The sequence below is a fragment of the Scyliorhinus torazame genome, chromosome 30 (genome assembly GCF_047496885.1).
Source record: "Scyliorhinus torazame isolate Kashiwa2021f chromosome 30, sScyTor2.1, whole genome shotgun sequence".
NCBI classification, from domain to species: domain Eukaryota; kingdom Metazoa; phylum Chordata; class Chondrichthyes; order Carcharhiniformes; family Scyliorhinidae; genus Scyliorhinus; species Scyliorhinus torazame.
In genome coordinates, this window is record NC_092736.1 from 1,581,563 (window position 1) to 1,594,249 (window position 12,687).

The following is a 12,687-nucleotide window of genomic DNA, read 5'->3' on the forward strand; positions in this document are numbered from 1 at the left end:
GATAGCTACTGGCTAAATACCATTGATTCAGGGAAAAGGCTATTTTATTTCAAAGCGTGATCCCTGATTTTCTATTTATTTCAGGGGCATCTGGTGAAATGGGGATCCCTTGCAGTGGAAAAAATGCTGATTTTCCCCATTTTGTTAGAAAATGTTTAGACTGATTTTGATCATGATTCTGATTTAATAATGCCTGACCTGGCTGAATGTGAGAAAATGTAATTCTGCCAACTAACAGCATAATAAAGAATCCCCCCCCCCCCCCCCCATCCCACATTATTTGGTGTAGTGTTGAGTTAGCTGAGCGGGAAGGTTTGATTTATTGTCTCTGCTGACTTGACTGACTGTGACGGGGGCAGCAATCCTGCTATGCAGCCGATTCTGGGCCAGGAGGAAAGAAGCTGGTCTTCCAGCTCCCCGTCCGGGTATTCTCTGCTGCACAGATGGATTGTTGGCTGAGGGGCTGAATCAGACTCCGCTGTGAAGCCCCGCGGTTGAATAGCTTCCTGAGCTCACTATACGGACCTGGCACTTGACGAAAGGGCATTTGTGTGGATGAGTTTACATCTGCACCATAAACGGACATCAGAAAATCAGCTCCTCTTCCTCCCTCCACTCACACTCTCAATTACAGACCATCACTTTGAGAGAAGAGTTTGAACTCGAAGGGGTGTGTGTGGGCGCAACCTCACTATCTCTGCCTTGTGGAATATTGCTGAATCAACAGCTGTGTCACACGGGGGTTTAAACTGTTAATCCTTTATTCTGTGATGGATTCTTGCAGAAAATCAGTTCCACTTTTGTTGGAAAGGTGGATTTAGGGATTTTACATTTGTTTTCTGCTTTTTATCTTAAGAAATGGGTTAAATTGTTTGCTCTCCCTTTCTCCAATTTATTTTTCTATTAAAAGCACCTTGGTTTTGGGTGCTATGTGAAACTTTACAGGTGGAGGGGTTTGTTCGAGGGGGAGGTGGTGGTGGGCATGTTATTGGCTGTGTTGAAACCTCTGATATTAACTCCCACTGACTACCAGACAGAGAAATCACCTTAAGGAATAAAGTGCGTGGTGAAATGCAATTGAAAATAAATTCTGTGCTTCAAACAAAGTTTTTAAATGTGCTGAATTTCCAAGCTTATCAAACTGTTTTCACGAATGCACAATGATGTAATTGCTTTAGTGCCCTGGAGCAGACCGTGAAATGATGGGCAATGCTGAGCATTCATGTAAAAGCAAACGGGACAGATAGGATTCTTATAACATTAATCGTGGTGCTGCAATGAAGTGTCCAGTAGCTGATTATAATTATGGAACTGCATTGTAATACAAAACTGTCAGTCAGCGTGTTCTTTTAATAGACATTCCCCCAAAGCTGTGGCAAGCTCATTGAAGCCCCTAAAAGGTGGATCCTGCAGCATAGCCTGGCCACGGACAAAACAGCAGAGGGACGGAGCGAACTGGTCCTGGTCTTTCGGTCACCGCATTGCTTATGCTGCAGGGTTGCCTTTAAAGGTGAATTTGCCGTCAGACAACTTCATCAGCTGATCAAGGCATTATCATATTGTCCTGGTGCTGCCATCTCAGTCCCTCTGCCCCCTCTAGTGGCTCTGCTGGGAACAGCCCGAGATTATCCACTGGGGGCAGGAGACTTGTAGCAGACACCGTGTTAGGCTGGGATCTGACCATGCGGCTTTTTGAACTTAAGTACATTTGTAAGGATCAACTTTTTAGTTTGCTCTATAACAGGTACTTTGATACCAGTGTGAACATAACTTTTATGATTTAAATTGCAGCAGATTTTGCAGAACAATGTTTGACACCGTTTCTATTGATTCTGTTATTGCGGTTGCTGTTTAATATTTATTACATCAATATAAAGAAGCCTGGGCATTCCTGTTAGCAGAATTCCTGCCTTCTGTCTTATGCAAAATGCTGTTGTCAAACATTACTTGAAAATCTGATTTTTTTCGATTACATTTAAGTGGTTTAAGGTACTGTATCAATCCAGTGAATATTTTACTTTTTTTTAAGCAAGATTTTGCAATAAATTGTTTTTCTAAAAAAATGTATCAGGCGAAAGCTGTTTTCTATTTGTGGAAATGTCCGATGTGTTCAGCAACGATGAATGCAAGCATGCTTTAGGGTCTGATTTTTTAAAACGGGTTAAAGGGATATGGGGAACAGGTGGGGAGGTGGATTTGAGACCAGGATGAGATCAGCCAGGATCTGACTGAATGGCGGACGGGTTCGAAGGGCTGAATTGCCGACTTCTGCTCCTAATTCCTATGTTCCCGTGTTAGTTGTGCGCAATATTGCATTGGCTGTATCAGAGTTGTCATTTACCTATTGCGTCCTGCCCCCAGGGTGGCTCCTGAACGCAAGTATCTCACAAGGTTCTTGCGCCACTTATGAGGTGGTTCTTTATTGCCTTCTGTACCTTCTTGATGCAATCAGTGAGAGAGACCCACTTACCCATTACAATTCAGTGGAGGGCTGCCTCTGCTCCAGATACCCTACTGGATGTTAATCTGGAATGTTCTGAGCCAGCAGTTCAATCTCTGCTTAGAAGGAATGATATCCCTGAGCTATCATTCATAATTCCCTTTGGATGTGAACCCTTGATGTGTGTTTTCCCCAGCCAGAGCACATAATCTAGTATTACATTCCTGTACTACACTGAGATAGTGCTGCAGTCAAACAGCCAGCTTTAGGATGAGACGTTAAAATGAGGCCCTCTCAGGTGGGTATAAAACAAAACCCCACAACATGATTCAAAGAGCAGTGGGATCCTCCGCTGTGTCCTGACCAATATTTATGGCTCAACCACATCCTTAAAGTAGATTAAGTAGGCATTGTGTTTTTGGGACCTTGCTGGGCTCAAATTTGCTGCTGTGTTTCCTCTATAATACAAGTAGGCTTACATTAACACTGCAATGAAGTTACCAGCGCTTGTTCGGGTAAAGAGAGGGAGAATTCAGAATGTCCAATTCACCTAACAGCATGTCTTTCGGGACTTGTGGGAGGAAACCGGAGCGCCCGGAGGAAACCCACGCAGACACGGGGAGAACGTGCAGACTCCACACAGACTGGAATTGAACTTGGGACCCTGGCGCTGTGAAGCAACAGTGCTAACCACTGTGTTACCGTGCCGTGCCACTTTCAGTGCTCTGGTCCAGGATTTGCTGCAATGAGCCTTGCTTAGTGCTGTGGTGACCTGCTCCACTCCTGTTTAATTCGGGCTCCAGTCCCGGTTTTGGCGGTGAGGACCCCGCTCCGCTGGGGATTCCGGGCCGGGTTTTGGCGGTGGGGATCCCGCTCCGCTCCGCTGGGGATTCCGGGCCGGGTTTTGGCGGTGGGGATCCCGCTCCGCTCCGCTGGGGATTCCGGGCCGGGTTTTGGCGGTGGGGATCCCGCTCCGCTCCGCTGGGGATTCCGGGCCGGGCTTTGCGGCCGATCCCCTCCATGCTGGGTATTGTCCGTCGGTCCCGGCCGGTCCCCGCTCCCGCTCCGCTCGCCCAGCTCCTTCCCCGGACACAGGCAGCGAGCGGCCCCGGGCCGAGGCCGGGAGGATGGCGGAGACCCGACCGCGGATCCTGCTGCTCCTGGCGGCGCTGAGCACGGTCACCGGCACAGGTAATACCGGGAGAATGGGAATGCTGAGGGAATACCGGGAGTGGGAATACCGGGATACTGGGGAAATGGGAATACCGGGATAGTGAGGGAAATGGGAATACCGGGATACTGGGGAAATGGGAATACCGGGATACTGGGGAAATGGGAATACCGGGATAGTGAGGGAAAAGTGGGGAAATGGGAATACTGGGATACTGAGGGAAAAGTGGGGAAATGGGAATACCGGGATACTGGAGAAATGGGAATACTGGGATAGTGAGGGAAATGGGAATACTGGGATAGTGAGGGGAATGGGAATACTGGGATAGTGAGGGAAAAGTGGGGAAATGGGAATACCGGGATACTGGAGAAATGGGAATACTGGGATAGTGAGGGAATTCTGGGATTGTGAGGGAATACCGGGATAATGGGAATACTGGGGAAATGGGAATACCGGAAGACTGGCGGGTTTAGCACAGGGCTAACGAGCTGGCCTTGAAAGCAGGCCAGCAGCACGGTTCAATTCCTGTAACAGCCTCCCCGAACAGGCGCCGGAATGTGGCGACTAGGGGCTTTTCACAGTAACTTCATTTGAAGCCTACTTGTGACAATAAGCAATTTTCATTCATTTCAGAATGGGAATACCAGAATACTGAGGGAATACTGGGGAAATGGGAAAACTGGCATACTGAGGGAATACTGGGGAAATGGGAATACTGGGATACTGAGGGAATACCAGGAGTGGAAATGCTGAGGGAGTACTGGGGAAATGGGAATACCGGCATATTGAGGGAATACTGGGGAAATGGGAATACCAGAATACTGATGGAATACCGGGAGAACGAGGGAATACATAAATGATGAGGGAATACCAACAGGAACACCGACTGGGATGATGAGGGAATACCAGGAGAGAAGGCAATATTGAGGGAATATTGAGATTAACAGGAGTACCAGGATGATGAGGGAGTACTAGGATGATGAATGAACACCGGAAAAGGGAGGGAATATCAGGAGAGTATACTGAGATAACGAGGGAAAAATGGGATGATGAGGGAACACTGGGGAAGGGATGGAATGCTGGAATAATGACCGAATACTGGGAGAGGGAGGGAATACTGGGATAATGATTATTTGGAGAGGGGGAATACTGAGATAATTCGGGAATATTGGGAGTGGGAGTGATTACCAGGAGAGAAGTGACATTGGGAGAGAGGAAGGGAATATCAGAATAATGAAGGAAAACCTGAATAATGAGGGAATATCAGGGGAGAGAATACTAGGATTCTGAGGCAATATTGGGGGAGGGAATAGCAGGATATTTCAAGAATATTGGGCAAGGAAGGGGGTTCCAGGGTAATGGTAAAATACTGGGAAATGGTGTATACCGTCCAGGAATATTGGTATGTTGAGAAAGGATGAACGATGGAATGGGGAACGTGTATAATTTCTGGATAGTGAGCAGAATACCGAGAGGGGGAATGGGAATACAGGGGACGTATGGCGCAGCAGTGAGGTTACAGAGCAAGTTACATAGGAGCAATGAGGTTACAGAGCAAGCGTACCAGTGTATCAGAACAGTAAGAAGTAATAAACTGCGGCAGGTTGGGGTGGATGGGCCATGATAAACTGCCCCTTAGTGTCCAGATTAGATTCTAGGGTTACGGCGATAGAGCAGGATGGACGTGGGAGTGGAAATAGGGCGAGTGCTCATTCAAAGGGTCGGTGCAGACTCGATGGACCAAATGGCCTCCTTCTTCACTGTAGGGATTCTATCAGTGGGAACAACACTAGCGGAGGGAAAGAATATTACCCCACTGAAAACCTGTGGATGGGGGAAGCCGGAACGAGCAGTAACTAGGAAAGAGATTGTAATATCCATGGGACACGGAGAGAATTAAAAAAATTTTTTTAGAGCACCAATTCATTTTTTTCAAATTAAGGGGCAATTTAGCGTGGCCAATCCACCTACCCTGCACATCTTTGGGTTGTGGGGGCGAAACCCACGCAGACACGGGGAGAATGTGCAAACTCCACACGGACAGTGACCCAGAGCCGGGATCGAACCTGGGACCTCAGCGCCGTGAGGCAGCAGGGGTAACCCACTGTCCCACCGTGCTGCCCTGCCACAGGGAGAGAATGGGGATATGTGGGCCTAATGCTGAGAATAGTGAATGGAGAGGCTGGGAATACTGAGCGGAGGTACCAGGAATAGTGAGTAAGAGAAATATTGGGGGAGGGAGCAGGGAGAAAATACTATGGACGTAATTAGGAATAGTGACGAGATTGTGATGGAGGGAGGGAGATTGTTGGGAAAGTGACTGGTGATACTCGGGAGGGAAAACTGAAGGGAATCTGGAAAATAGAAAGATAATGGAAATAATGAATGGGAATCCTGAAGATGAAATAGTGAATGAGGTTGGAAATATTTTAGAAATTAGGAATAGCTGGGAATGAGAGAATGAAGAGAATGTGGAGGGCCAAGGACACAAAGTGATGTCCTGAAATTTGGGTTTCACTCTGTATCTAACCCTGTGCTGTACCTGTCCTGGGAGTGTTTGATGGGGACAGTGTAGAGGGAGCTTCACTCTGTCTAACCCCGTGCTATACCTGTCCTGGGAGTGTTTGATGGGTACAGTGTAGAGGGAGCTTTACTCTGTATCTAACCCTGTGCTGTACCAGTCCTGGGAGTGTTTGATGGGGCAGTGTAGAGGCAGCTTTACTCTGTATCTAACCCCGTGCTGTACCTGTCCTGGGAGTGTTTGATGGGGCAGTGTAGAGCGAGCTTTTCTCTGTATCTAATCCAGTGTTGTACCTGTCCTGGGAGTGTTTGATGGGGACAGTGTAGAGGAAGCTTTACTCTGTATCTAACCCCGTGCTGTACCTGTCCTGGGAGTGTTTGATGGGGCAGTGTAGAGCGAGCTTTTCTCTGTATCTAATCCAGTGTTGTACCTGTCCTGGGAGTGTTTCATTCGATGATTAATTGTGAAATATTCTCCATTTCCCAGCTCTGACATCTTTAAGTAAAATATGTAACTCTAAAGTATAATTTCTGAAAGATATTGAGTTGAACTTCACAGTCTCAGGATAGCTGTGCGTTGTGTTATGGTAAGTGTGTCACCTGTCACACGCACACACTGCTCTGTTAAAAAACCCAGTACCTTGTGTTTCTGATGTTTAATTTTCTCTCCTTCTCTTGAAAGCACTGACTTCTGTTGGAATGATTTCATGCTTCAGTATTATGTCCAGTTGGCTCCTTGTGGGTGAGTCTAGCCAGTGAGTGTGGCAGAAAAATAGATCATGGTGCGTTCCAGTTAAACCTTTAAAAAACAAAAATTCCAATTAAGGGGCAATTTAGCGTGGCCAATCCACCTGCCCTGCACATTTTGGGTTGTGGGGGCAAAACCCATGGGGAGAACGTGCAAACTCCACACAGACAGTGACCTGGGGCCGGAACGAACCTTGGTCCTCAGCACTGTGAGGCAGCAGTGCTAACCATTGTGCCACCGTGCCGTCCAGTTCCAATTATACCTAATCGTGTCCTCACTGGATGGCTGTACAGACCAGCAGAATTCACTACACAGTGATCAGCAGTGGCAGCCCTGGCTCCATTTGCCCCTGATGATATTTATAGTATGCAGACCATCACTCTTCATTCAGCACGAGCTAGAGATCTCACCAAGTTTAAGTTGCATGCCAGTAATCTACTGCCTGCCTACCCATTGCAAAGGTCTGAAAATTAAGGTAATGGATAAACAAAGTCATTTTTAGGGCGATCTGAATTATCATCGGATTTCAAACACCGTTTTGGGAGTGGTGGAGTGTGTGGAATTAACTTTGTGTTCACTTGAACTGTAAGATCCACCTGGAAACACTTGTCAATTGCGCCCTTCTAAACATGTTTCTGGTGGTGGGGACTGGCAGTGAGGATGAGGTATTGAACATGGGGACGGCCCTGTTACTGGCTGTGAGAGCTGTTTGAAATGAATTAAGAGCAACGCACAACATGAAAGGAAGTTGAATTAAATACAAATTTTTCTGGTGTGTTCTGATGGAGAAGCTCGAAACTGGGTGTTCCTTGGTTTATGGAATTGATCTTCCAACAACCATCCAGACCAAGTTATTTCTTCTGGCTTTCAGCACAAAAAATGGATTGATTCTGGTGATGTTGAAATGTTGAGGCTCAGACTGCTGTGTTAGTGGACAAGGCGGATTGTTCCCTTGTGTTCATTGTCTAGATCAGTTTGTAGTACCTGTTACGTATCACCGGTGTCACGCATATCAACAAGCCGCCTTCATGTGTTAACGGAGAGGTGGGCATGAGCTTGGTGCCGTCGGAGCATTGGGACATCCTGAGGATCTGGCAATATAAGTACAAGTCTTTGTTCTTCTTTATTCCTCTTCATTCTTTCCCTATTTCCCTGAATTACTTCCCTATTTTCCTGAAAGTGCCAACTCTCGCTCGACTCTGACCTGACAGATGCTGCCCCCCCCCTCTGCACCTTACCCAGGTTCCTGGTGCCTGAACATTGGCAGATTATATAAACGGCATCACAGTTGAACTGATCTTTTTATTAATGTCAACATTTTGTAATAGGTGTTACTGGGCAATGATTGGGAATGGGAGCAGACATCTGTTCCCCCCCAGGCATCTCCCCCGCATCCACCCCCACACTTCCTTTTCCCTAACCACATGTTCTGACGCTGTTTGGACTTCTTTAAGTGGTGTTGAACTGAGACCAGCTAAGATGGGGTAGAATTGACTTGTTGCTGTTTAACGCCTTGTATATGACTTTCCAGCAGAATGCTCCATCCACTTGTGATCTGGATGAGGTGCCGTACCCATAGAACATAGAAACAAACAATTCTGATCATATCACAGAGCAGCACGGAGTGAGAGAGAGAGAGAGCTGTATCACTGCGGCAACTATTTAAAATGTAGGTTTGCCACGGTGGAATCTGCTTGCTGGGCATTGTTCCTGTGAGTGTAGAGAGGGCCGGCACACACACACCTCCGAGATTGTACATAATGTTGCAGCTGTTCTATTCAGAGGTGTTAATGCGCACTCTGAAACACGATAACCACCTGCAGCGATAAAAAAGGATAGCTGGGGATAGAATATTAACAGGATCGCTGAGTGACACGGGCACTGATGGGTTTTAGGTCCTGTTACTGATTAAAAAGTCTGCTTCTTATTCTCACCTCACAGGAATCCTGTCCTAAACACGTGTTTCAAATTAATTTATAAGAAACCTCCAAGCTCTCTTATTGGCCTAGTGAGGGAGGATAATCTGTTGTTAGTCTAAGCAAGGATAGGCACTGGTTTTATTGACTTAGCTGATCTCAGTTTGGGCAGCGATTGGGTGCTACTGTTAATAGCATTGGTGGGGGGGTTACAAGCTCAGCCAGGCTTCCTACTCCTGACCACTGTCCAGCAATAAGAGGAAAAGGATAGTTTGGGATTAGCGATGGTGCTCCACGATAAAATAACATTTTAAATTTCTACCAAGCTTTTCACAACCGTTGGATATTGCAAAGAGGTTTCTATCTTAGGAAGTACTTTTGAAGCGTCGTCACCATTTTAAACCACTTCTCACAGCAATGGGACAGCGTTCTGATACACACTGTTCAAGGTTGCACCTAGAAGTGGCTACGGGGCGCGATATTATTTTTAAAATATAAATTTAGAGTACCCAATTCATCTCGTTTTCCAATTATGGGGCAATTTAGCGTGGCCAATCCACCTACCCTGCACATCTTTGGGTTGTCAGGGTGAGACCCACGCAGACACGGGGAGAATGTGCAAACTCCACACGGACAGTGACCCGGGGCTGGGATCGAACCCGGGTCCTTGGCGCCGTGAGGTGGCAGTGGTAACCACTGCGCTATGTGCCGCCCGCAGGGGAGGGGGTGCGATATTAGGGTGCTGGAAATCAGCTGGGAGGATAAAAACATAGGACTCTTATGAGCGCAAATAAATTAAATTATTTAATTGTATTATGCAAGGTACCCCTGATATTTGCAGAGCAGGCAGCACGGTAGCACAGTGGTTAGCACTGCGGCTTCACAGCGCCAAGGTCCCAGGTTCGATTCCCGGCTTAGGTCACTGTCTGTGCGGAGTCTGCACGTTCTCCCCGTGTCTGCGTGGGTTTCCTTCGGGTGCTCTGGTTTCCTCCCACAGTCCAAAGACGTGTAGGTTAGGTGGATTGGCCATGCTAAATTGCCCTTAGTGACCAAAAGGTTAGGAGGGGTTATTGGGTTACGGGGAGAGGGTGGAAGTGAGGGCTCAAGTGGGTCGGTGCAGACTCGATGGGCCAAATGGCCTCCTTCTGCACTGTATGTTCTATGTTCGATGTCTGTACCAGATCACCTCGGGTTCAATCTAAAACAAGTTACCGGATACAAATCCAGTCTCAAACCGCTACCGTAACTATATAACCTGCTCGTGCATTAGCCTCAGATTGCCTGTCCTGGAGATGCTAATTCTTCCTGAGATTTGGACCCAGAGATATGTACAGCTTGACAGTCCAGTCTTCATGTGTGATGTTAGACGACATTGGCAGGTTTAAAGGCATCACAGTTGAACGTAATTCTTTCTTCAGTGTCCTCGTTCCCAGTCAGACTGACTCCGGAATGATTTGTCCCCTTCAGCTCAGAAAGATTCAGACTCTTTTGAGCTGTGGGATCTTGCTGATTGATGCGGCTCTCAATGTTACACATATTGCGATCGTTATTTACAAGGTCACCATCGTCATTGTCCTGCAGTCGCTGCACCTGAATGTCTGAGTGCAGTTTGTGGAGTTGGTTCCAAAGTTTGAGCTTTGACTACTGAAAGTTCACTAATCTGTTCTTACTGCTGTTAGGTTTCGGTGTAGGAGATTAATCCCTCTGTGAATCAAACGCTGGAGAAACACCTCTCCAGGTTTGTTTTCAGTTCGACAGTGAACTTTCAGAAATAGTGCCAGTGCTAATGAACCAAGAGATTTACCACACAGAAAGGAAGTTGTTCAGCCTGTTGTGTTTGCCCAAAACTAATACCCAGAGCTCACAATCTGCTTGGTCTTCATATATTCGTTCAGTTTTATAGAAGTGTTGAAGCTGGGAGTATCTGAAAGCAAGTTTAAACTGTGCCACTGATGTGAGTAGCTTATTGGGGTTGTTTAGCACAGGGGCTGTTTAGCACAGGGGCTGTTTAGCACAGGGGCTGTTTAGCACAGGGGCTGTTTAGCACAGGGGCTAAATCGCTGGCTTTGAAAGCAGCCCAAGGCAGGCCAGCAGCACGGTTCAACTCCCGTAACAGCCTCCCCGAACAGGCGCCGGAATGGGGCGACTAGGGGCTTTTCACAGTAACTTCATTTGAAGCCTACTTGTGACAATAAGCGATTTTCATTTCATTTGGAGAATGCAGCCCATTATTGTGTTTGTGTCCCTCCAGAGAGAGTGTGGTCATAGCTCCCATTCCCTTTTTGCCATTTCTTTCTGCCTCCTGAAAGAGCTGCCTGTTGATATACCGTTTCTGCGCCGGAGGCACTGTTATAACCCTGTGAAACATTTGACTGTATTTGCCTGAAGTGAGTGTCCCATCACTGCTGGGACCATTGGCTGGTTGAAATTCCCCAGCTGTTGTTTGATGAAGATCTGGTAACTCAGTTGAGACAAGGGATAGAATCTCCTGGCCCCTTCACTTCAGCACGGGACCATAAGACATAGGAGCAGAATTAGGCCACTCGGCCCATTGAGTCTGCTCCGCCATTAAATCACGGCTGATAAGTTTCTCATCCGCATTCTCCTGCCTTCTCTCCATAACCCCTGATCCCCTTATTAATCAAGAACCTATCTATCTCTGTCTTAAAGACACTCAGTGATTTGGCCTCCACAGCCTTCTGCGGCAAAGAGTTCCACAGATTCACCATCCACTGGCTGAAGAAATTCCTCCTCATCTCTGTTTTAAAGGATGGTCCCTTTAGTCTGAGATGGTGTTCCTCTGCTTCTAGTTTTTCCTACAAGTGGAAACATCCTCTCCACGTCCACTCTATCCAGGCCTCTCAGTATCCTGTAAGTTTCAATAAACCCCCCCCCCCCTCAAAGGGCGGCATAGTGGTTAGCACTGCTGTCTCACAGCGGCGGGGACCCGGGTTCGATCTCGGCCCCTCGTATCCAGAGGCAGCACAAATGACAAGCTCTTCATTCCGGGGATCATTCTTGTGAACCTCCTCTGGACCCTGGTATGGATCAGTTCCAGGTCCAGAAGTGCATTTACCCACTAAATTATCAGGGAAAGACTACAATATCTCCCCATGGCATAACCCTTCCCATAATGCACGCTGTTTTTGAGAACTGCCCTCCCTGGTGGAGAAATGTTCTAAAATACCCTTCAGCTGCCCAGCCTTACACGTTGGAATTCCCTTCCCAAATCCCTCTGCCGTTCCAACCTCATGCTTTAACCCCATCCAAACCTAACTCTTCACCCACCCTAAGATATCCTCCATTAATTCATTTTTCCCCTGAACTCTGTTGGACGGTGTTCTGTGGTAAAGGTACTGTTATAATACAGTCTGATGCAACCTAGTTCAGTAATGGAATCTTTGTGCTGTGAAAGCTTTAGGAACTGGTTTTGGAGATGGATGATTGTGCCTGTTGGCAGCTGTTTGTGGATTGCAAGCTCACATTGCTCAAATGTCTGTGGCTTCCAACTTGCCTTCCTTCGCTGTTGTTGCAGTTTCTGCTGCTTCTGAATGCTGGCTCTGGGAAATATTCTTAATCATGCAGGTATTCAGTGATGCCGCACTTGTCCAAGTCAAGCATCTAGTCCAGCTGGGCAGTTGTCACACAGTTGGTGATAAGGTCATCCTTTGTGCCAAGTGTCGACGAGGAAGCTCCTGCTACAATGATTGAGGATCCTTGCTGTTCTTTGGGCAGACGTGCTCTTCAGGGGAGAAATGTCCCTTTGGCCCCAGTTTATTGTCCACCATCTGCTGTGACTTTACAGTTTCTTCCAGTTGTCAAATGCCAGCCATCGATGTAATTTGATTTGACCATTGTTGTCCCCTTTTTTTGATTACCTTCAGGTGTTACT

At 47.1% G+C, this 12,687-nt stretch overlaps 1 protein-coding gene across 9 annotated transcripts in view; it reads left to right on the top strand.

The window, feature by feature from the left end:
* The first annotated feature begins 3,447 nt into the window (after positions 1 to 3,447).
* The window catches only part of LOC140404308 (neogenin-like), a 223,681-nt gene continuing 214,441 nt past the window's right edge, over positions 3,448 to 12,687 (top strand). For 6 of the 9 annotated variants that reach the window (XM_072492648.1, XM_072492655.1, XM_072492651.1 and 3 more), the window contains exon 1: positions 3,448 to 3,631. In XM_072492648.1, coding sequence (XP_072348749.1) covers positions 3,568 to 3,631 — 64 coding nt within the window. In that variant the 5' untranslated portion in view covers positions 3,448 to 3,567. The remainder of the gene's footprint in view (positions 3,632 to 12,687) is intronic. The other 3 variants (XM_072492653.1, XM_072492650.1, XM_072492654.1) reach the window with 1 other exon arrangement.